Source organism: Hyaena hyaena, unplaced genomic scaffold (assembly GCF_003009895.1).
Source record: "Hyaena hyaena isolate Hyena2069 unplaced genomic scaffold, ASM300989v1 scaffold_231, whole genome shotgun sequence".
NCBI lineage: Eukaryota > Metazoa > Chordata > Mammalia > Carnivora > Hyaenidae > Hyaena > Hyaena hyaena.
In genome coordinates, this window is record NW_024080862.1 from 2,209,028 (window position 1) to 2,232,511 (window position 23,484).

The window sequence follows — 23,484 nt, forward strand, 5'->3', positions numbered from 1 at the left end:
AAAATCACACTGGTGAACATTCTCCTACTGTTTTCTAGTCGGTGACTTTCCCTGCAGCCAGATACAGCCCGAGACAACACCTCCCTCAGCTGGTGGCCATGTCAGTTGTCCACCCTGGTAGAACCCCTTGGGAGATGTCAGCAATTCTGTCCTGGGATGCATTGCACAGCGAATGATCAAGGCCACCTTCTCATTTATTTAGTCTCTCCCCACACATGTCCTGGGCATGTACACACGGGTCACAGACACAAAGATAAAAGATACTGGATGTCCTCAACCCCTGGTGGTATAACTGTCTGGGTGGGGTTAGGAATTCCTACATCACCCTCTCCTGCGCATGCCTAGTTCCCCAGTGGACCAACGCATACCGTACCCCTTGCTGGCCTTATCTTCCAAGATCCTGGGCCAGCCCAGCTTGAATAGCCTTGGTCCATGTTGGCTGTTTTTAGCTGCAGTAAGTCATCATTTTTTGCAATAGTTAACTTGCTGTGCTCTCTCCCCCAACCTCTATTGATCTTCCTTTTCTGTTGCCTAATTGATTTTCATGTTGGTTTTATTTTTAGAAAATTGTAGCGGCAAGTATATATAAACATATATACGGTGATGTCGTTAAAGCAAAAGCACTCTAAAGACTGTATACTTGTTTTTGGCTTCCCCACCTATGGTTTTCACTGAGTTTCACGGGGTGTGCTATTTATTACGGGTTGCGGTCATCTAAATTGTTTCCCATCCCCTGTGTCCAGTCTCCACCTGGGGTCTGGGCTTGGGCCATCTCGGCCAGTCACGCTTGGCTCTGTGACTTGCCAATGTAGTCCTCAAGAATGATTGATCTGGCCTGCAGATGAGAAATCCAACTTGCGTTGGTACTGTTTGCAGAAACAGTTTGGATGGCCCTTTCTGTTGTCCTGCTTGTTGCTCAATCAGCCCTCTCCTGCTGCCCCCGCCCCACATGCCTACCCTGCTCTGATCATGGTCTGATGGCTCTCACAGACTTGTCTTTATCACATCTGGTCATAACATCACCAAGCTGCTAAAATGTCAGATGGCAACTGTTAGGCTCGCTTTGGCTCCCCCTCAGATGCCTGTTGGTTCCCTGAACGGGGAAATGAGTGAGCACCCCATTCTCCCTAACCCAGGCAGTGGCTGTTCCTCACACTGAGTCTTTTCCCACCGTTGTTATTACCGGGGAGGTAAAATATCTGTGCAGAAGCCACGACTGCATTGTTCTTCCTTACTGAAGAGCATGTGAAAAGTCAGTAGGGAGCTCACTCCCAGGGACCCAAGAGTTGTCCCTGACCTGTCAGGTACCCAGTTTGGACCAGGTGACCAACAGCTGTGCTCAGCTTCTGGTTGGTTGTTCAGCCCTCCATTCCAGAAGCCAGCCCTTTTCCAGGGACCAGGTCACAGGTTTCACAGTCTCAGAACTGTGAACAGTTCTGTGTACAGAAGCTGCCTCTCCCTAAAGAGTTCCATGTGAGTCAGAAGCAGCCAGAGGGAAGCTCTCTCCTCCCCCTGCAAAGAGTGGGTTCTCCAGGATGCCTCGAGTTAACTGGTTCTGGGGTGCTGGTTTGCTTCCCGTCTGAACTAGAAAACCACATCATCTCAACCTTACCAGGAAAAGAAGGGAGTTAATATAGCAAGTGCAGACTGGCCTTTGGTTGCACTTGGGAAACTCAGGGCTTGTTGCTAGGGGTGGGCCCTGGCCCTGCCTCTTGACAGCCTTTCAATGGCCTTCCTGTGTGAAGGTGCCAGAAGGAATAGCAGGGAGCCTCAGGGATCTAAGGATCTTTCTGGACCCTGGCATATCGTTTGGCCTCCTGGGGCTGAGGGCAGTCTCCCCATGGGGTTCCCAACTGAAGACAGGGGCACCTCAGAGTTGGAAGGAGCTGCCCAGGCCTCTAGCCCAAGCCCGGAGATGGCGCTGCAGTCCCCTCTATGAGGACCAACCATGCAGCCCTGGTATCTGGTTTTGGAAAACTACCTGGGGAGTGAGCTCTTTTCCAGTTTCAGCCTCTGCGAGCATCCTGTCGTTGATCCTGGGATGGCACAGAGCATCGGCTCACCCATGCTCCCGCCACACCCTTCACAGCCTGCTGTTTTTCCAGGCCTCCCCCTCACCCCGTGGGGAACACAGGGATGCAGTCTAACCTATTTGCATTGCTAGAGTACTGAGGCCTCATCAACTCCAGGAAAACCCACTGCTCAGCGGTAACAGCCTAAGTGGGCTTTTCTAGGGGCCCCACTCTCTATGGCCAATCCATGTGGAAAAGGACTTTGCTGGTGTGGGTGACCATCTGAAGAGTGCCCGGCTTTGCCTCAGCCCAGGGCTGCCGTTCCCCGCTCTAGCAGAGCCTTAGAGTCACATGGGAGCTTTTAAAACTCCTAACGCCCTGGCACACCCCAGCCCAGTTCTGTAAGAATCTTTGGGGTGGAACCCAGGCAGCAGATTCTGTCAAAGACCCCCAGGTAGTTGGAATGTGCAGCCTAGGGTGAAAGCCTCCCGCCCTTAGCATCTGGCTGCATCTGTAGTTTGTACAAAGCCATCTTCAGGGTCCTTCCGCTCCACAAGATATTTTGGCAACTTGCACCGTCCCCTGGTGCGACCAGCAGCGTCCTCCCCTGCACCTGTGGCCCCCAGCTAGCGTGGCGCTGAGCGCAGGAGAAGGTGTCGCAGGCCGCACTGGGGGTGCACGTGGATTGCTGTGCTGTTTGTTGGCTCCTTCCTTTCTGCATGTTGTGCTGATGTGTCCTCCACAAATGCTGTCTCGTTCTCCTCTTTTTCTTCCTTTTTTTTTTTTTTTTTCTTCAAGAAGATCCAGGGTTTCAAGTTCATAGTCCAAGATTTGTCACACTTCAAAGATATCAGTTGGGGAAGAGAGGTGCCCCTCAAAAGTCAGTTTGGCTGCTGACTTGCCCACATCATGAGGGGGAAGGGGGCGGTGAAAGGTCATCTGACAGGGAACGGGATGGGGAGGACAGGGAGAAGGGGCTGCGGCCAGATCGTAGCCAAAGAACATGTTCCCTGACCCATAGGCCTCTTATTCTTACAGGTCAGACATTTCGAAAGTGTAACTGTAGAGTGCTCTGTCTCATACCCTGGTTCCCTTGAGCACAGGCAAGCAGAGGTGTGCATGTGCACACACAGCCTCAGACTCATGCCTTCGCACTCCAGCTGCATGGGTGGGACCCAGGCCTTGTGCTCACAGCCTTTAGGGAGATGGGGTTGGGAGACAGAGGTTTGGAAAACGAATTCCTTCATTTGCTAAAGTCAGAAGTTAAAAACCATCATCTGTCCCTTTTAGGGGATGTGCTTTGTCTTGAGGTGAGAGAAAAGAGGAAAATAAAAACCGTGGCAGGGGCTTGGACAGTGCCATTGGAGAGTTTGCATTCTGAGCATCGGGGTGAATCAGGGACCCCCTTTTCACCCTTTCAGAGCCTGTCAGTCCTGGGTTTGTCATCACATTGCTGAATTTCAGTTGTGATGTGACATGCTCCAATTCTTTGTTTTCTGTGAATTTTATGTGTGGTCTCAGGAGGCAGCTGTTAGTAAGTGTGAGATTCCAGAATGGAGCCCTTACTTTCCCTGTATCCTGAGGGAGGAGAGCCCCTCAGATTTGTGTGCACATCTGTGCGTGTGCATACGTCCCTTAACCGTGCGGACACACCATGCAGAAGTCTCCCCAGAAACCCTGGGGAGCACTCAGCAGTCCTGGGTCCCCAGCCAGAAGAGGCTCATTCCTTTGCCAGTTTCCAGGCAGACCAGCTGCTTCTGTGGAGCCGGCCCTCCTCAAGGGAAGGTGGAAGTAGAAGCTCAGGGCAGGCTGCTCCCATGCTGCTGCTTCCCGGGCGTCACACGGAGCTGAGCGCTCTCCTCTCTGACAGCAGTCTTGGCTGTACGCTGGGCATTGAAGCCCCTCTCCCACTCACACTGACTTGATTTGCCCACCTCCTCAGCAGCCCCGCCACAAGGGCCCTGTCAGACACCCTGCCCAGGCATGTGACCCAGGAGGTATGTGGACCACAGGCAGGTGCCACTCTGTTTGGCCCATCTGGTAGCCTCATTCTATTCCTTGGGGTTAGGGGTGGCCTGCTGCAGATCAGTTCATTCCCCGGACCCACAACCCAGCCTCAGCAAAGAGAACTAGCCTGTCCTTGAGATGCAGGGTCCCACCAGGCATTTCTGTCTTTGGGGACAACTGAGGTCCTTCTGTGTTCTCTTTCACTGGATGCACACCCACGTTGGAGCATCGTGTCCTGGGATGTGAATTAAGAAATAGCATGGCTGAGCCTGCGTCTAAGGCTACCCACCCTCAAGTCCAGGTCCAGGCAGAGCCCCTGGCATCTTCTCAGGGAGGGAGCAGCTGCATAGTCCTAAGACATTAACCACACATTGTTATAAAGAGGGGAGGGGCCCATCCTTCTGAACCACTGCTTCCTTTCCGTTCATTAATACATGTTCAATCTTTGATTTCTTAAAGCCAACTGAAAGTGACAATGTCCCTGTCCCAACCGCTACACCCGGGGTAAGATCAGTGATAAGTCCCCCCGGGGCTGGGCCTTTTCCTTGACCATGCTGAGTTTTCCACTAGTGTTTCTGTATTCTCCATGATTGTCCTTCCAGAACAGTGTCTGCAGTGGTTTGCATTCATCATCAGTGTCCAGTACTCTTGACCAGCCTGGCGTTCTCCTCTTAACACACTAGACCACGTGGACATGCATGTGCTGTGTGGACGCGGTTTTCCAAGCCCTGTGTTGTTAGCATGTAACTTTTCCTTTCATATCATGCTTTTTAAGGTGAAAAGGCCCTAGAAACACATCTTCAACTCTTACCTCTGTCACCTTTGTTTGCACTTGTTGCTGTTTTTCTGAAAGTGTTGCATGTTCTACTTTGCATTGGGTTTGACCTCTCCATGATAACCCTTCAGAACTCTGAAGAGAGCAATAGAATCTCCATCACCTTTTTCCGTCTTTTCCGAGTGATGCGGTTGGTGAAGCTTCTCAGCAGGGGGGAAGGCATCCGGACGCTGCTGTGGACTTTTATAAAGTCCTTTCAGGTAAGAGCCCCACAGGGGGCTTCTCTGTTGCTCTTGAAGACCACATATGAACTGGTGAGTGTCCTCTGTCATGAAGGACCCAGACTCCCTTCTGCATGGCCACTGGGACCCCTAAGTCACTAGAGGGTGTGGAATGAGGGAGGCACCTGACCCAGCCGGCCTTGGTGAATCAAACAGGATCACTTGCTAAAAGGAAATAGAAGGTAGTAAGGACCCACAGCTGAGAAGAGGTAACGTTTCTAAGACTGATAGAGATGGGGAGCCTCGAAGCCCTTCAGTCCTCCTGGGGATCCCCAGTGGTGGATGGTGACATCTGAGAGAGGGCAGGCCCCAGCTGACCCCTGCAAACCTAACAGCCTCCTGCCAGGACAGCGTCTCCGAGCTGCCACAGTCCCATCTGTTGGCTGGTCTAGGCACAAATGAGAGACCCCTTCACCTGGGCCAGTGCACCATCACCAATCAATGCGTTACCCAGTGCCTGGAAAGATCAGAGCATTGAGGACATTTGGATATAAGCCAAGCCCCCCTTGTCATCTGACTTTCCAGACTGGTGCAGGCTGGTTCTAGTCTATTCCTGAACTAGGTACCAGCTTCTCCAGGACTTTCTAGTACTCCATCCCAGATATTCTAGTCTTCTAGATGGAATTAACTGGGGACAGGGTACAGATTCTTCTTTAAAAGTTTCATTTAGGTAGAGTATTTGTAGCTATGTACAAACACTAGAAAGCGCATCATGAACCTTTAGGTTTTTGTTTGACTATCTTTAATTTGAAAGAAATAAATGGGTTGACAAGTAACACTGGTTCACATCCCAGGTACATTTTTCTGCTGTGGGTAGGATTTTAACGCATAAAGGGAAGGGATGGCATCTGGAGAAGGGGGTAGATCTAAAAACTCAAAGAAGGAAAATCCCAAATCCTGGTAGGGGAAATGAGGTTGTAGGAAGAGGCAGGAATGCAGCTCTGAGAGAGAGCAAGTGGGGCCTCACGGGAGCCTTGGTCTTGGTAAGGGACAAAATCTCAGATGCTTGTTATTAATATGAAGTACCAAAGCCTGAGAATGAACTGCTACAAAAATAGAATAGTTTCATGCAATAATGTCATCCTTGCGTTTAAAGAAATTATTAAAGTTTTCCTTTGTAAAGATTTGGTTGCTGTAGATAAATTCATTTCACAGGGTGGTAGTTCACAAAAACTGAGAAACAGTGCCAGCAGAATTCTGAAAGACTCAGTAATCTAGGAAGCCACCACATATAGGTGTGGTGAGGGAAGCCTAGAACTAACCTGTGGGGCTCTGATCAGCAGTTGACAGTCACAGATCCAGAGCTGGCACATGCTAGAGAGCTTTGTAGTCCCTGGCTTGCTGATGACCTTTTTTTTTGGTGAAAGGGAAAGCAGATGCTTTCTGTAATGCGTAATGTGCACCTGGCATTACGTTCAACAACCTGGCCGCTGCCTTGGAGGTGTGCCACGTGCACAGACATCTCCTGTCACACAACATGACATAAAATAGCAGGTGAGGATCATGGACTGAAGGACATGAGACATATACTTGTATTTAATGTTCCTAAGGAGAACTCAGGTTTGGCAACCACCCAGCCAACTCCTCTTTCTTCCCTGACCCAACCCCCAACTCTGGTTCTTTCAGGAAGTGTTCATTTTAAGAAAGATATCTTGCTTTCTATAGCAACATCCAGAAAGTGGTTCTTCTCTGCCCCAGCAGTTTCATTCCTAAGACCTCCCCTTAAGGGAATACTTGAGCAGATGCAGGTGATTTTGCATAAAGGTATTCCTCTGCAATGTGATCCACAATAGCCCCTCACTCCCACCCCAAACATGTCCACAAAAGAAAGTGGAAGCAATCTAAACATCCAGTGTTCTGGAATGGTTTGATCACTTACGGTAATTTCACAAAAGAATCTAATGACAACGCAAACGTTCTCGTGAGGGCGATGTGTCTGTGTTGACACTATTTATGATCAGGGTACACTGTTAATGATGGTGGAAGGCACTTCCTGCCTGTAGCTTCGTAACACTAGGCATATGCATGGATGGTATACTCAGGACTGAAATTATTGGGCTGGGCTGGGGTTTAAAAAGTCCTTGTTCACTGTTAGTATCCTTTCAACATAACCCGGAAAAGAGAAGCATGTGGCCCTGTGTTGGGTCTTCATTCTGCCCCTGGGCAGTCACAGGGGTGCATGAGGCTGGCAGTGAGCCAAGTGCTTCCTCTCTTCCAGGCACTGCCCTATGTTGCCCTGCTCATAGCCATGCTGTTTTTCATCTACGCTGTTATCGGCATGCAGGTAAGCACCAGCCGCTTTCCCCCAGCTTCCCCTTCTCTGGGTAGCCCCAGATCTGTGGCAAGATTGCCTTGGCCAGATAGAATGGAAAGACAGGGTCATGATTTTCCAGCCAAACGCCTTGGCTACTGACGAGATGTGGAGATGAGAAGGATGTGGCTCTGTGGGAAAGTGCCTGTGCCAGGAGAGCCAGGCTCAGGAGAGGGGGGGAGGTAGGGATGTGCCAAGGAAGGCTGGGTTTAATAGTACTCCTCACCCCCAATCTGAGTCTTGGGAGACTCAGCTGATTGAGAAAAGCCACAGTTGGTTTAGCAACAGGAAATGCAGCTCTTAAAGAAGCTGTAATTGTTCTAGTTTCTGTACCGATGTTACTAAGAAGATATTTAGTGATACAGACGTCTGTTTATAGTCTGGAAAGTTAGGTTTTATCACAAGCAAGTGAGATTCTTACTTGAGACCAAGTGTTCCCACATGCCGTGGCTGGGCCTGAACTGGAACCCTTCTTTGGCCTCGGTAGCACTCTCCCCCACCTTTAAAAAGAAGCATGAAACCAGGCCTTTCTGTGACTACGGCTGGGGCACTGCATGATTGTTCCCCACTTATCCTGGCGTGGAGGAAAGGGCTTGGGGCTTCGTTCCCTGCTGAGCCCCAGTGGGGTAGATGCAGCCTCCAGGAGGAGAGGGAGGTGGAGAGCAGCCTGCTAGACCCCTTGGGGAGGGATCTCCGCCACATTCTCTGCTGGTTGGGATGCTGTCTTTCAGATAAGGGGGGATGTGAGTGTCAAAGAGGTGGGGGGACTCCAGAGCAGAGAGGCGGCTGTGCTTACTTATCCGAAGGCATAGGAACCTTGGCGGTTTGCTAGGGATCTTATTGGGAGTTATGAACGAAGAGTCGACATACTTGAGCACCTGCAAGTCAGCACGGGACGCTGTGTGCCCTGAAGGGTCTTTATGACCTGATGTCCTCCTACAAAACGAGAGTGGTTTCAGAGAACCGCGAGCTGCGTATTGCACGTTCCATCACCGGGGCACTCGGGAGGCTCTGCGGGCACCACGCTCCTCTAAACTGGCCTGCTCCTACTAGTCCCACAGCTGACTTCTCCTGGCCGTAAGGTAGAGGCCGCCCTCCTTTCTGCAGCTCACCGGCCCCACGCTTGTCTGCGCACACTCATGTGCTTTTCATTTCCTGGAGTTCCCGGGCCGTGTCGCCTCCGCTCCCTCACAGACACTGCTTCCTTGTCACCTGACCAGCTTCCACTTTTCCTTCAGTTCAGGGCCTAAATGTCCCTGCTCCAGAGGCCTTCCCTGACCCCAGCCCCTGGCCTCAGATATGCCATGTGCTTCCTTGTCCATCTGGATCATCCCAGCTGTCCTGGGGTGGGGCGCTCTGTCTGGTTTCCTGGTGGTTACTCCCCGACATGAGAGTGTGCCTGACTTAAGCACCATGCCACCAGCGGTTAGCACCCTGCTGGGCACGTGTTTGTTGAGAGACTGAAGTGCCCAAGCACCATGAGAAAGCCCTGGTGGGTGTTGATCAAACTTGTGTTAGTTCTAAATTCACGTATGGAATATGTTTTGTGGGTAGTTTTTTTTTGGGGGGGGGGTGGTTATTGGGTTTTTTTGTTTGACAAAATCTTTATTTCCCTAATGATTTCTCCACCTAGATGTTTGGGAAGGTTGCTATGAGAGATAACAACCAGATCAACAGGAACAACAATTTCCAGACATTTCCCCAGGCGGTGCTGCTGCTCTTCAGGTGACTGCGTCCCGTGAGGGCACATGTCTCTCTAGCTCCAGGCTCTAGTGTGACACCGGACATGCGTTCTGTGGGGGCCTTTCCTGGTTCATCAGGGTGGTTTTTTGTATTTGTTCTGAATTCTTGAACAGAGGCACTGGCATTTCAGTCACAGAGGAACTTTGCTGGATGGTGAAAATGGCTGTGGTCATTCAGACCGGGGCTGGCTTAAGGCTTATCCCTTTGTAGGTTAGTAGGTCTCCTAAGGCCACCAGGAAAATGACAGGATATATGCTAACACATAAGAGCATGCGCCTAAACACAACCATGAAATTTAACAGGAACGGAAAGGCTTTTGCACAGCCAACGGGGAACATCCAAGATGTGGACTTTCAGATTTTATAGGATTATTTGTAACCCCAGTGAACTGACTTTGTAAAGAAGGTGCTTTGAAGTGAGAGAACTTTCTAGAAATTATACGGGTACTTTCTGATGATTCTAGTGATTGACTAGCAAGTCATTTGCCAGTTGGGTGGTTTCCAGTTCTTTGCTTTCAACAAAATTGAATGAGTATCTAATCAAGTCAGGTGTTAGGTCATTAAAACATAATTAATAATTATTTAAAGATTGGACCGTGAGTGTTTAAAGACAGAAACGAACATCTCTACAAAAAGAATCAATGTGCAAGTATCAAATTATTTATTTTTTAATGTTTTTATTTTTGAGAAAGAGAGAGAGCATGAGAGAGAGAGAGAGAGCGAGCAGAGCCTGACATGGGGCTCAAACCCAGGAACCATCAGGTCATGACCCGAGCCAAAATCAGATGCTTAACTGATGCAGCCACCCAGGCAGCCCCTCAAATTATTGTTTTAAATCAGAGGGAGCTGTAGCAGGGCCTCTGTGGACTCAGAGAGGTTGAGTTTGAAAATAAGTAGGAATTTCAATTTAGGAATTCTCACTAATACAAACAGGCCTCTCTCCCACATGACTTAGATTTGCTCCACTTAAAACTTTTTGTTTTAAAAACAATTCTTAACAATCTTGTAAAGGTCTAAGCTTTAGGTTCCTTCCTCTGCTGAAGCCCTTTCTTTTGCTCATCTAAACCAGGTGTGCCACAGGGGAGGCCTGGCAGGAGATCATGCTGGCTTGCCTCCCGGGGAAGCTCTGTGACCCCGAGTCCGACTACAGCCCCGGGGAGGAGTACACGTGTGGCAGCAACTTCGCCATTGTTTACTTCATCAGTTTTTACATGCTCTGCGCGTTTCTGGTGGGTGATCACGAGTGCTCCCTTCCCCAGTGGACAGGTGCTTGTGTAGCATTTGGGAATCAGATCATGGATATTGTCCCACCAAATTGCTGTGGGGTCATTTTTGTTTTTTGTGTTTTTTTTAAATGTTTTATTTATTTTTGAGAGAGAGAGAGACAGAGCACTAGCGGGGGAGGGGCACAGAATCCACGAAGCAGGCTCCAGGCTCTGAGCTGTCAGCACAGAGCCCAATGTGGGGCTCGAACCCATGAACCACGAGATCGTGACCTGAGCCGAAGTCAGACACATAACCGGCCAAGCCAGCCAGGCGCCTCTGCTGTGGCGTCTTTTATGTTGACGAGCACTCTAGCCTTCATTAGGCAGTAGGAGGTTTTGCCTAGCTAGGCGTGTGGCCAGCACCTTTGTTGTGAACAGGGGTTTGGGGTTCACTAACAGGCTTGGGACAGTCACTAAGCTTCTTAGGACTGCTGGTGTCTTTATAAAAGTTTCAAAGCTACCGCATGTAGCAGTAACTTAACAGTGTGAGTTATTTGGTGGCAATGAAACTGGAAAACTTCAGTGTGCTTCAAAAAGGCCAGATAATACAGCCCCCTGCCCCACCCCTGGGACTATACCAGAGTCACTGTGGAAAGCTGGAAGCCTGCCTTTTTCTTAAACATTTTCCATAAAGAAGTTTTTACTGTGTCTCTTAGAGAAATGGGTTCCAAATGTTTCATGACCCTTATATTTAGGAGGCCCTTACTAGGGTCCAAGCCTACCCGTTCCACTACAGCTGAAGTTTCTCTGCTCTGATTTGCTTCCTCAGATCATCAACCTGTTTGTGGCTGTCATCATGGACAACTTTGATTATCTGACCCGGGATTGGTCTATTCTGGGGCCTCACCATTTAGATGAATTCAAAAGAATATGGTCAGAATACGACCCTGAGGCAAAGTAAGTTGAAAAGGGTTCCGTGTGACTCGTGTGGGCTGTTTCTGGAATGTTGGCTGTGACTTCTGTGGAAGGTGGGATGGGCTGAGAGCTCAGGCTGGCCAGCACTCCCCTGGACCTCCTGCTGTACTTTGTCTCCAGGGGAAGGATCAAGCACCTTGATGTGGTCACCCTGCTCCGCCGTATCCAGCCTCCCCTGGGGTTTGGGAAGCTATGCCCACACAGAGTAGCCTGTAAGGTAAGTGTCCTGTCTGCGTGTCTGATGGCCTCTCTGCAAGGACTCCCTGCTTCATTCAACAAACATTAAGTGACATTCCACCAAGTGTGCTGGGGACACAGATAAATAATATGTGGTTCCTGTCCCGAGGAGCTATCATATTTGTAACTCTTAGGACACCCTGTCAGCAACCGTAAGAATAGGAAGGGAATTAAGTAATTTGTCACTGGGTGTGGGGGGGCGAGGGGAGGTAACATTTGTGTCAGGTCCAGGAGGAGAGAAGCAGGAGTTTGTGGGAGCAGGAAGGGCATTGCAGAGAGGGAACACAGAGAGCTCAGATGCAGAGGCAGGAGAATGGTCACCAGGTTGGCAAACAGAGAGTCCCTGGTGTGGCTGGAATGTAGGAGAAAGTGGCAGAGGAGTGTGGGCACAAGCCGAGTGTAGCTCCAGGAGACTTTCAGGCTATGCCGAGTCCCGGGAAAGAAGCATGGGTAGACTTTTGTGGTGGGAAGTCGCCTCTCAGCGCTGGGGGAGTAAACCGGGGCAGGCGACCACCCTGAGACCTGCTGGAGTCTCCTTGTGAAGTGACAGGAGCCAGAGTGAGGGCGGTGGGGGTGGGGTAGAGGAGGGCATGGCCGTCCTAAGCTCTGCTTAGGAAGTAGAATGGAGAAGACTTGATGCCCTGAACATTTCCTCGCTGGAGTGACCGTGAACGTGGTGGCGTGCCCCTCTGCTGCCGGAGCGCCTGTCCCCGTGAGCCATGTGTCATCAGTGGCCTCTCAGGGATGGGTCCAGATCCTCCGCCCTGTCCCTGTAGTTTTCGCACCAGACTATGCTGTCTGTGAGCCCCAGCTGAGATTTGTTCTCCCTCCGTAGAGCTCACAGGGGACCCCTTTGAGTCGGTGTAGCAGTAGCAACAGAAGAGAATTCTCCTTTCTGAAGGAGACAGAAGTTGCAGCTCTGCCCCTAGAAATCCAGGCAATCCATACAGCAGGCCCTTTCCCCATGGGTCCAACGTGATCCTAGGGTCAGGGCTGTTACCGCTTTGGGGTTGCGGGGCCAGCTCTAGACAGAAGCCGTGGTAACAGAGTAGGGTCTATATTGTATTTTAGGCTTTCAAAGAAATCTTTGGAGAAAAACTCCTTGTTCTCTGCCCTGAAAGTCCAGAAACCCCCATAGGCAAGCCCTTGGGATCTTTGCCAATGTGTTTGTCTCTCTGTAGCCTGGACTCCGGATGTAGGTACAGAGAATAAGCCACAGAAGATGACTTTTCTTCATAAATTTTCCAGCATCAGCCTCTTTTCTGCTTTCCAAGAACAAGATGGGCTGAGCTCATGGCTATCATTTTGTGTTTATGTTTCCAGACACCTTTTTACATAAAGGATCTAAGTATCCTTGAGCCACAAAGTGGTCCATTTTGCTGATTCAGGAACTTGCTGTGAAAAGCGAATGTACACGCTGGCTTTCCTGGCTGCTGGTGCTAGTTTTGGAGACAGACGTGGTTGGTAACAGGACTAGAAATTTAGGTAGGATGAGCCATATGAACACAAGATTCCAGGCTGTTAATAGGGAAGAGAAAAAGTGTTACAAATTGCTTAGGATGCCTTGCCAGCCCAAAGCAAGAAGTTAGGAACTATTAACAATTACACGTAGCACCTAACTCAGCTCTGACCATGTGCCAGGCACCCCCTGGAACCATAGCATCCGTGATTTCCCTTAATCCCAGCTGGGTGTGTTGCTTGCATTTACAGGGAGGTAACTGGGGCCCAGAGAGGGTGTCACTCACTCAAGTCCGCTCCCCAGCTCTCAGTGCTTGTGTTTGAGGGACCAGGAGCGGGAAGAGAAGCAGGAAGTGGGGGTCCTTCTCTGGAAGACCAGACAGAGCCACCGCATGGACTCATAGGAAATGCTACATGACGATTCCACCAGGCAGGGTTCCCTGAAGGACACTCCTGTGTTAGGGACAGTGAGGACCCAAGTCCCATGCCCTGTGCCTGGATGGTTGTACGTTGTATATCGTTTCATCCCTTGTGACAGCGTTAAAGACATGTCCTAAATGGAGGCCCAGCCCCAGGACTCAGGGATGGCTGCTTAGTAGAAGGGGAGAAAATACTTGAACAGTGAAGTGATTAAATAGTAGAGGTTAAAAACAAGCAAAGCACACCATTTAGTGCCAACATTTACATTTCATGATAAAGTTTGATCTGTATCAGCTCAGGGTTCCCCTAGATGGTGGGTGCTTCCCCAAAGAGTTGTTGAATTTTTTAAAATTTTTGTAAGGTTTTATTTATTTTTGAGAGAGAGAGAGAGAGAGAGAGAGAGAGAGACAGCATAAGCAGGGGAGGGTCAGAGAAAGAGGGAGACACAGAATCCAAAGACAGGCTCCAGGCTCTGAGCTAACTGTCAGCACAGAGCCCGACTCAGGGCTCGAACCCATGAACCGTGAGATCATGACCTGAGCTGAAGTCGGACGCTTGAGCAACGGAGCCACCCAAGTGCCCCAAGAGTTGTTGAATTGAAGAGCAACTGGATGGCTCATTCAGTTGAGCATCCAGCTTCAGCCCAGGTCATGATCTCAGGGTTCCTGAGTTTGATCCTCACATCAGACTCTCTGCTGTCAGCATGCAGCCCACTTTGGATCCTCTGTCCCCCTTTCTCTCTCTTCCCCTCCCTGGCTTGTTCTCTCTCTCTCTCTCTTTAATAAACCTTAAAAAAAAAAAAAAAAAAGAGTTGTTGACTGGAAAGAGGTGAGGGATTAACAGAGAATAAACACCGTAAAGGGACATGGTCATCATCCATCATTAGCCTTCTGTTGAGAAACTTCCTTCTGTTTACAGAGACTTGTTGCCATGAACATGCCTCTCAACAGTGATGGGACAGTCATGTTTAACGCAACCCTGTTTGCTTTGGTTCGAACGGCTCTTAAAATCAAGACAGAAGGTGAGCCTCTCCGGGACAGGACAGGTGGCACACGAGGGAGGGATGCCCTACCCTACCCCACCTTGGGTTCTCCTGTCTGGGCCTTCCCAGGGGAAGGGGTGGTGAGTGCCGGGCCAGCTGGCTGTTCCTGCTTTCCCCATCCCTTCTGCCTGCCTTTATGCTTCATTTTGTCCCCAAGAGTTTTGAGGTGACCTCTGCCTCTGCCACTGCTTACTACAGAGCAGGAGAAATAGGAGGTTAGGGCAGAGACAGGACCATTATGAACACGCTCATTCCAGCTGTCCCTTCCTACTGTGTGACCCTCAGAGAGGGACTCCACTATGCTGAGCTGTAGCCTCACCCTCTATTGAAAGAAATACACCCCCATCAGAAGTCCTGAGGATGAGATGAGAGGAGGCCTGCAGGAGCCCCTCTGTGGTATGGGCACATAGCTGGCACTTGCGGGCTGTTCGAAGCCACTTCTCCCCAGCTGAGACCTGGGGAGTGGTCTTCGCGGCCACACCCAGCCCTGGAGCATGGCCATTGGCGTTGGCTCGGTGGTGACTTCAGAAATGGAACAGAAAGCAAGTTGAGGAGGGACCAGGAGGTGGAAAGGTGAAGGCCAGGAAGGAGCCAACTGCTGGCACCCTTGGCCCAGAAGGAAGAGTGGCCGGCAAGGCGTGCCTGGAGTCAGCAGACAGCTGCTTGCTAGCGGCCCCCGGGTGCTAGGCGAACCTCTCCACAAAGCCAGTCTCTCCAAGCTCCCAGGTACCCCTTGCAGGGTGCTCACTCATAGCTGGTCCCGGCCAGCATCACCGAGCAATGCAGAAGGCAGGGTGGTCTTAGGTACTGACAGGTCAGTAGAAGAGACAGGCATCAGCCCATATAATGAAAGACCAGGATTCTGTGGTGCTGACCAGTATGTGCAGTAGGAATTGAGAGAGTCTCATTTGGGTGAAATTTAGTCTGATCTTCAAGGATGGAGGCAGGGTTTGGAACAGGCAGCAGAGAAGGAGAAGGCGTTCTGGCTGGAGGCAGTGGGAAGTGTGTGGGTGGGGGGAGGGGGTCTTAGCTGTGGGAGGGCAGGATGGATCATACTGCCTAGACCTTGAATTCCGGAATAAAACATGGCTGTTCCCACTGTGGAGTGCCTGCCCGGTGCAAGGCTTGCACACCATTTGCCTGCGACCCCTACTGGAGAGCCCTGGGGAGAGGGGATCCCTGCCCCACTGAGGGCTGTGCTCCAGGCCAGGCTGGGGGGAGGCAGCCTTGGTGGGAACAGACAGGAGAGCTGCCAAAGAGACACCAAGGCTTGTGTTCCCCTCTTGCTTTCTGGATTCAGGGAACCTGGAACAAGCTAATGAAGAGCTCCGAGCTGTGATAAAGAAAATCTGGAAGAAAACCAGCATGAAACTGCTTGACCAAGTTGTCCCTCCAGCTGGTGGTCAGTGCAATCTCTTTCCTAAGTAGCTCTTGGCCAGCGCGTTGGTTCTAAGGAAAGTACCTCCGGCAAGCCCACAGGGTGTTTGCAGAATGCTTCATGTACCCGCTAGAGCATTCGGGCCCACAGCTAGAGAAGGCTCTTCGGCCTTTGGTGTCATGATTTGGGGTAACAAGAGAACCACTCCAGAAAAAGAGAGGCTTCAGTGGGAAGGAAGCCCAAGACCCCAATGGCTAGAGCAGGGGTTTTCTCGTTGGTAGAGGAATTACCATCGGGGAATGAGCTTACAGTTGCAAAACGAAAACTTTATATTTTTTCAACCAAAATGAAATATTTAAAACTAGTTTCCATCTATCTTTCAACATACTGTTGAAAAGGTTTCAGAAGATAGAGATAGCTTTCAGAAAATGATATTTTTGAAACGTTCTTCTCCAGATTGAATTTACCATCGTAATTACCCCAAGTGTCCCTTCAACTGGAGTTTAGAGGCAGAACTAACAGGCATGCTTATTTCCTTCTGTTATTTGTCATAAAATAACTGACTAAACTTTTTCAGACGTATATATATATATGACACACATATATATCATATATATGCTGTTTTTCCATTTTTTGTTTAAGTACGCCGGACTTAGATGTGGAGGTGGTTGTTTTGTGACTATTTTATTTTCACGTTTTAAAGGTGCAGCATCCGTGCATTTAGTGCCACCATGCCCGCATTCTAGACCCCCGTCCCCACGTAAGCGCTCGGTGAGCTTTGTGACCAACCGAACTTTTCTCGCGTCACCTCTCCGGCAGCTTTCCAGGTTGGTCCTGGCTCAGGCTTAGAAGCCGACTCCAGGACCCTGGGCCAGGACAGTGGCCAAGGCCTCTCTCTCTCTGACAGCCTGACAGTTTGAGCTCTTGGGTGGCAGAGAGAGACAGAGACAGAGACAGACAGACAGCAGCATGGTGGCCAGCTCTGGCCCTCTGCATGAAGTGAGAGCAATGTGAGCTTTTGCCACTGGAGGGAGTCCTCCACAGCTGGCGTAGCCACCTCCTCAGAGCAGGGGATAATTGCCCCCAAAGAAATGATAAAAGGAAAGCAAACAAACAGGCAAAACCCCCAAAACGCCAAAAAGCAACAACAGCAACAAAAAACCCAAACTGCCACGTAGGGAACCCTGGGTCTCCACAGAACGGATACTGCACATTTAAAATGACTCTTTGGTTTTCGTTCTTCTCCTCGCAGCTGCTGCACCCAGTGCTCGCATGGCTTAGATGAATTGCTTTCTTAAAACTGTTGTAACGATGTGCTTGAGCTTTTTCTGCAGCCTCCATTCCTTTCAAGTCTCAGTCTTTCAGAATATTCTGAAGCAATTCTGTTTTAGGGCGGTGGCATGGAATCAGCGTTATCTCTTGGCAGCCGCATTCCCCTACGACTTTCTGAAACACAGATGCATGCTTCAGAATAGCGGCTGCGCCCTCCCAGTAAACCGTACCCCCGGGGCCGGCCGGCCCTGCCCGCCTCACCTCTGCTCACACACCTCAGCCTTCTTCAAAAACCAGTCTTACCCGACATCTTGGTGAGCGGCTTCATGTCACCATGAGGCTTTACTTGGCTTAATTATACCAGAAAGAGAAGGTCTAGAGTTTGGCTCATCCTATAAGCGCCCTTCCTCCAAAAAGCAGGTCAGCTTTTAGCCAGACTGCCAGCAGAGGCTAAATATCCCTCCACTCTCTTGGCTCCATCACTGGGCCTGGCCTTTTCTCTGTTTCTTAGAAAAGATTGGGGTTTAGGATGACGGGTGTTATTCTACTCCAGAATGGCAGCAGGGGCTCGGTGGGACCCAGGAGGAAGGCAGCAGGGCCTTGACAGGAGGTAGGATGCCGTGGGAGCGCCCATCATTGATATGTTCCTGGGATGGTGCTCCCCCCGCCCGACCTCAGATAAGTGCTACTGCGCTGACGAGGTTCACGAGGTGGTGCCCCTTGGGCACTGGGGGACAGACTCTGAACGAGGTGCAGGGCAGGGTTTAGTGCCTGCATTCGCCATTTGGCTCTGTTTTCTCTCTTCTCTTCCAGTAGACCAGGGGTTCCCAGGCTCGTCCACATCGTGGCACACTTGGAAAATGGGAATATCGGGCCAGGCCTCTGGGCCAGCAGACAGGTGGCTCCCCGGGGCCGGGGGCTCAGTGTCCCGCCGGCTGTAGCCTGCTCAGAGCAGCAGGCCCAGCCAGTCTGGGTGCTCCCGGCGCCTGCGACCAGCCCATGAGGAGCACTCAGGGAGCTCCTTACTAAAGGACTGGTGGCAGCAGGGCTTTGTAGCCCAGGGGAGTGCGAGGTGGCTCCCAGGTCATCACCAGCTTGAGGAGGCGACACCCAGAAGCCAGCCCTGGAGGAGCAGTGCAGGCGCCTGGGGCCGCAGGCACAGCCTGCCCATTCTCTCCATCACCTGGGCTAGGTGGTCTCCTTGGCCATCCCCGCATCTTGCTCATACTCTATCTCTGCTCTGCTCTTTAGTCTTCGGCCTTTTCATGGCTCTCTGCCCTTTCTTTAGAAGTCCCTCTCCTCCCAGAGACTGTCCTTGCCTTTGGGCCTCTACTCCTTGACCTGGATCTTTGGCTCCTTTGCCCCAAAGAGCACAAAAAACTGACCCCATCTCTTTCTCTCCGGGCTTGAGCTCGGATGGCCTCATTGCATCCGTTCCTTCTGTCCCTTCCTTTTCTAACCTGCTGTAGCTTTGACTCTTCCCGTTCTTGAGAGCTCGCCCTCAGCCCAGCCTCGATTAGCCTAGCATCTCAGTGGAGAAGACCACGTGGTGGGGCTGCCTGTGCTCTGGAGCAGCCTCTCAGGCAGAACCTCTCTGCGCTGAGCCCTCTGCACGGGGCACCCTGTTGCCCCCGGTTCTGGGCCAGGGAGAGGCAAGACTTCCCTCAGGAGCCTCCTGGGCCCCTCCCATTTGAGCTGAAGGAAGAAGAGGGTTAGGCCTGCGTTTGGGGGAAGCATCCTAGTATGGAATGAGGTGGACCTTCTGTAGACCCAGTGTGCTTTTTCTGGGAGCCCACAGAGAAGACATGACACCCTGGGCTGCAGGGGACAGCTGTGGTGCTGCAGACAGTCGTCCTGGGTTCCCAGGGTTGTCGGCCAGGGGCTGTGAGGCCACCTGCTGCACGCAGCTCGGTACACAGACTAGCACTGTAGGGGAGGCAGCCCCAAGGAGGCCCCTCTGTGTGGCCAGAGCTGGGCCATCCCCAGCGGGTAACAAGGAAGAGGAGAGGGAGAGCCCAGGCTTGGGGGACCGGCTGCCCTGGGTCACATCCCAGCTCCGCTGGCCAGGGCAAGTCATTCAGCCCCACCCCACCTGTTGGAGGGGTCAGCCACCCCCATCTCAGAGCGGCCGTGAAGAGGCATGAGACCCACATGGAGTTCCTCTGGGAACGTGGGTGCCCAAGAGTAGCAGCAGCTAGAACCAGTATTCCGGACGCATCCTGGGCAAAACTGGGAGTGGCTTGGGAGCAAAGCAGGGCTGAAGCCTCGAGACCTGGATGCTCTGCTCACCTCCTGCCTCCTTGCCCATAGACAGTGCATCGTTAGGCCATCTGGACCAGCCTGAGACTGATGTGGGATGTGGTTTTACATGCTACCCAAAGCCTTGGTCTCTTTGGTGACCCCTATACTAGTCAGGGACTTCTTTGCTGGGGCTTGGGAGGAACGCAGCACACTTCTCAAGGCCGGCCGCCCCAAGGCATCTTCTTGCTCAGTAATGCTGAGTGGCTTCTGCCACGGAAGTTTGGAGAGGTGCCCATAGCAGCCCAGTGGTTTCCAGACTGGACACTTCCCACATGGACACAAATGAACCCCGACCAGGAAGCATTAGTGAATACAGATGGTCGCAGTGGCCCCCAACCCATCTCGTTCCACCATCCACTGCAGTGGATGCCACTGTTGGCATGCTGCCACCACTCACTTTTCTCCAGCCCGGGCACTTAGGACTGCCCTCGCAGAAGGCCGAGTGCTTCAGGCCTTCATCTCTTGTGGTGCTCAGGGCTCCACAAGCTCCTTGCCCCAGATCAGCCCTCCACTCCTGGGAGGGTGGCCTGGGTGCAAGTTCAGTTGTCCTAAAGCCTGAGGCTCGGCAGCCCTTCCTCCTCTCAGCCTCTACAAGCCCTGGGGCCCTAAGCTTCTTGCCCAGGAGCCACTGTGATCTGGGGGCACGCACGCCAAGCACGCCAGCTCCACTGACATGGTTTACTGTGAGGCAGCCAGCACCTCTATTCTGCCTCATGCATCACCTTAAAATGCTCAGCAGAGTTCCAGCCCCCAGCGGTACAAGCTGGAGTTGTTTCCGAACAAAGCAGAAATAAGCTCAACTCCGAGGTTAGTTGGAGCTGTTGCTGCTGTGCCGAAAACCAGCAGCTCTGGGTTACAAACGCACAGATGGCATATGGAGGCTATTGGAACAGAGTCACGGGGGCACGTGAAAATCTGGGTTTGCAGCCACTTTCCTGAACCTTCCTCCTCTTCCGAGCTTGTCTGTCACTTTCTGAGGTCTCTGTCTTTATCTCCAGGCATCGGGATTTGGGTGCTTAATTGCCCTCGGTGTTCAGGTAATTACACATGCAAATCCCTATGCGCAGGGGTGAAAATAGGACCCAGGAAGCCTTTTTTTGTTTTGTAATTTTTATTTTAAGTAAATAACCAAGACAGCACTTCATAGTGTTACTAATACGCTGCTCTAATAAACTCATGACAAACATATTGTTTTCTGCAACTTTGAGTATCAGTTCATGTGACTGACTCTAATTTTGAGCCTTCACTGCTTTGCAAAACCTTGCTTTTTGCTAGACTTAGTCTCCCGTGTCTCAGCCCAGAGCTCAGTGCCTTGCGCACCGTCCAGCCCCGCCCCCGCCCCCGCCCCAAGCGAGAGTTTAGGCTCCTGGTGCAAACGTGCTGATTTCGGAGAGCTCTGTCTGGTCTCTCCGTTTAGATGATGAGGTAACCGTGGGGAAGTTCTATGCCACTTTCCTGATACAGGACTACTTTAGGAAATTCAAGAAACGGAAAGAACAAGGCCTGGTGGGAAAATACCCTGCGAAGAACACCACCATTGCCCTACAGGTGAATTGTCCTTTTCTTTTCTTTTCTTTTCTTTTCACTAACGATTTTACAAGCTTATTTGAAATACTAGAGAGCTGGCTATTCATGGTTGAGCAGTGCCACCAGGATTTTGTTTAAACTGAGATACTGCACACCCCCCAAAATGTGGACTAGTCCTTTCTGGGCTCCGAGGTAAGTGCTTCCCTCTCCTTGCTTTTTCTCTGTTGTGCCCGCCCCCGCCGTGGCCCGTGGCCCGTGTGGCAGGGCCCCCAGGAAGCGGCAGAGGCACAGCCCTGGTGGGCGGGGGGCCGGCGCTGGCCCTGCACCCTGTCTCCTCCAGGCTTCTCCAAAGGCAGTAACCTTAGGCAGGCACCCGCCTCCCCACCCCCGGCCCTGGGCTCAGGCCCTAGCTGCCCCAGAAACAGCTCTCCATCCGAACGCAAGTGCTTTGTTTTGTTTCTGTTTGTTTCTTACCCCACTGCTTGTTGGTTTTTGGTCCATTTCAGTAACATCCATCACCTCCTGGTGTGTGTGTACGTGCATACGTGTGTGTGCGCACGCGTGTTGTGTGTCTGTCTCTCTGTGCTGTGCAAACACTGCTCTGTGCCCAGGCCAGCCTCTGGTCCCTCCCCCTATGCCAGCCCCGGCCTGCCCCGGGCTCCCAGAGTGTAGATGCAGCTTTCAGGAACCTCTGGTTCAGGCCAGGGTCCATGCCTTTGAGGATGTAGAATCCTGGGTGAGCCCAGAGCTCTGGCACAGGAAGCAGGTGTGTGGAGGAAGGGGGTCTCCGTGAAGCCTGTAGAAAGAGGGGCCAGGCAGGAAAGCTCGTGAGCGAGCGCTAGCGATGGAGAAAAGCAGGGTGAGGAGGGAACGAGAGGACCTTAAGAACCGGCAAGGGAGCTACAGAGGTTGGCAAGCTGTCAGAAACACCTTTCCAAACTAATCAAAAGCCCCATCATCCCTTCTCCCTCAGCGCTTGAAATCCATCAGGAATAAGATACAGAATTATTTTTCCCTATTAATTTGTTTACTCTCAAATTGCTTTTATGCCCTTCTTACATGTCTTCAATTGGGTCGTGTAGTTATTAGCAGGGTTCAGTGTGGAATAGTCCTTCTAGTAGCCCCTCCCGGGGAGAGGCGCCCAGCGTTGTTTTGTGTCCAGAGTAACGGTGAGGTGCAGTGAGGGCTGGTCTGTGGCCTTGCTGAGTGAGAGGATGGGAGCGTGAATGGCCGTGGATGAAGGAATGTGGTGCACATGCAGATGCTGGGTTAGCAGATGACCTTGTGTGACAGTGACCTGAGGATTCACGGGGAAGCCTCTGCTCTGCCCAGACAGCCGCCGAGCTAGGGAAAGCAGCTGAAGACAGTTTCTGATCTTTTGTTTCTCTGAGGTTGTCCTAAAGGTGGCTTAGTGAATCAGAGGCCCAGTCCAATAGCCCACCGCTGTCTCAGGCTCTGGAATTTGCTAGTAAAACTTTCCCTTCTGACCCAGCCAGTCCGCAAAAGTGATCGCAGTTCACCAGTAGCCTTAGAGAGATGAAGCAAACAGAAAAGACATGTTTGCAGATTTGAACACGCCTCTGGTCCATCCATGGGCTCTTGAGGGCAGCGCGGCCAGGAGCAAGGAGGAGGTGTGGTGAACTAGTTTCTGAAGGCACTTTCATGAAGTGGTGCTGGGCCTGGAGACCCAGACTGGCCAGATTTCAGAGTGTCATGGCTCCCTCCGCCTGTAGGAAACTGCTTGCTGTTCTCAGATTCTAGTTGGTGGGCTTGGTAGAACCTGATGAATTTTCTGGACGAGGAAACATAACTCTTTCAGGGATGGTTATGTCATAATTTCTAGTAACCAGGTTAGCTCTGTGTTATGAGACCCTTCTGTTTTCTGGAGAAGGCATGTATGAGGAACACCTGGATACTGAGCTATCCCTTTCTTGAATCCCCAAACTTTCCAATCAGATGGCTTCAATTCTTGCTCTAGTGGCTGGATATAGTGTCTTGGTGTCTTACAACCTGAAAAACAACATTGTGGCTGAGTAATGATCACATTTGATGGATGGGCTTCCCTGGGTCTTTTAAGTTGCAGGTTCAAATGATGCTAAAAGTACATTTATAAGTCATGGGGTAAAAGACTATGTTGTTATGTGTTACAATAATGTTTTTCTCCTAAATGTTTTTCACTTTGTTGTTTGTAGAAAGTGTTTCATTTCCTTGGCAACATTCGAACATTTCCTATTAGATGCTAATACCGGCACATTTTCACCCGGTTCTGTTGGGAGCTGAGGCTATGACTATAATTTATGTTGAGTATACAGCCTAGAAAATTAAACTGTGTTTGCGATCTTGACAGATAAATTCTGAAAGTGCATTGGATACTGAAGCAAACATTAAAAATAGAAAATCTGTGTCTCCTTGAGGAATCATTCTAATTACATTTTTGGCCTCCTCTGCTCTAGAAATGGCTTTAAATGTGATTTGTCACTCTGCATTTAGTAAGCATGAGGAGGCTCTTCCTTTCTCTGTGATGAAATGTTACATGATGAC

At 51.0% G+C, this 23,484-nt stretch overlaps 1 protein-coding gene across 3 annotated transcripts in view; it reads left to right on the forward strand.

The window, feature by feature from the left end:
- CACNA1D (calcium voltage-gated channel subunit alpha1 D) overlaps positions 1 to 23,484 on the forward strand; it is a 303,488-nt gene that overhangs the window by 258,253 nt on the left and 21,751 nt on the right. For 2 of the 3 annotated variants that reach the window (XM_039243605.1, XM_039243604.1), the window contains 10 exons: positions 4,479 to 4,523; positions 4,926 to 5,054; positions 7,294 to 7,359; positions 9,020 to 9,111; positions 10,198 to 10,357; positions 11,163 to 11,290; positions 11,429 to 11,525; positions 14,342 to 14,444; positions 15,766 to 15,867; positions 20,834 to 20,964. In XM_039243605.1, the coding sequence (XP_039099536.1) occupies positions 4,479 to 4,523; positions 4,926 to 5,054; positions 7,294 to 7,359; positions 9,020 to 9,111; positions 10,198 to 10,357; positions 11,163 to 11,290; positions 11,429 to 11,525; positions 14,342 to 14,444; positions 15,766 to 15,867; positions 20,834 to 20,964 (1,053 nt within the window). The remainder of the gene's footprint in view (positions 1 to 4,478; positions 4,524 to 4,925; positions 5,055 to 7,293; positions 7,360 to 9,019; positions 9,112 to 10,197; positions 10,358 to 11,162; positions 11,291 to 11,428; positions 11,526 to 14,341; positions 14,445 to 15,765; positions 15,868 to 20,833; positions 20,965 to 23,484) is intronic. The other variant, XM_039243606.1, reaches the window with a different exon arrangement.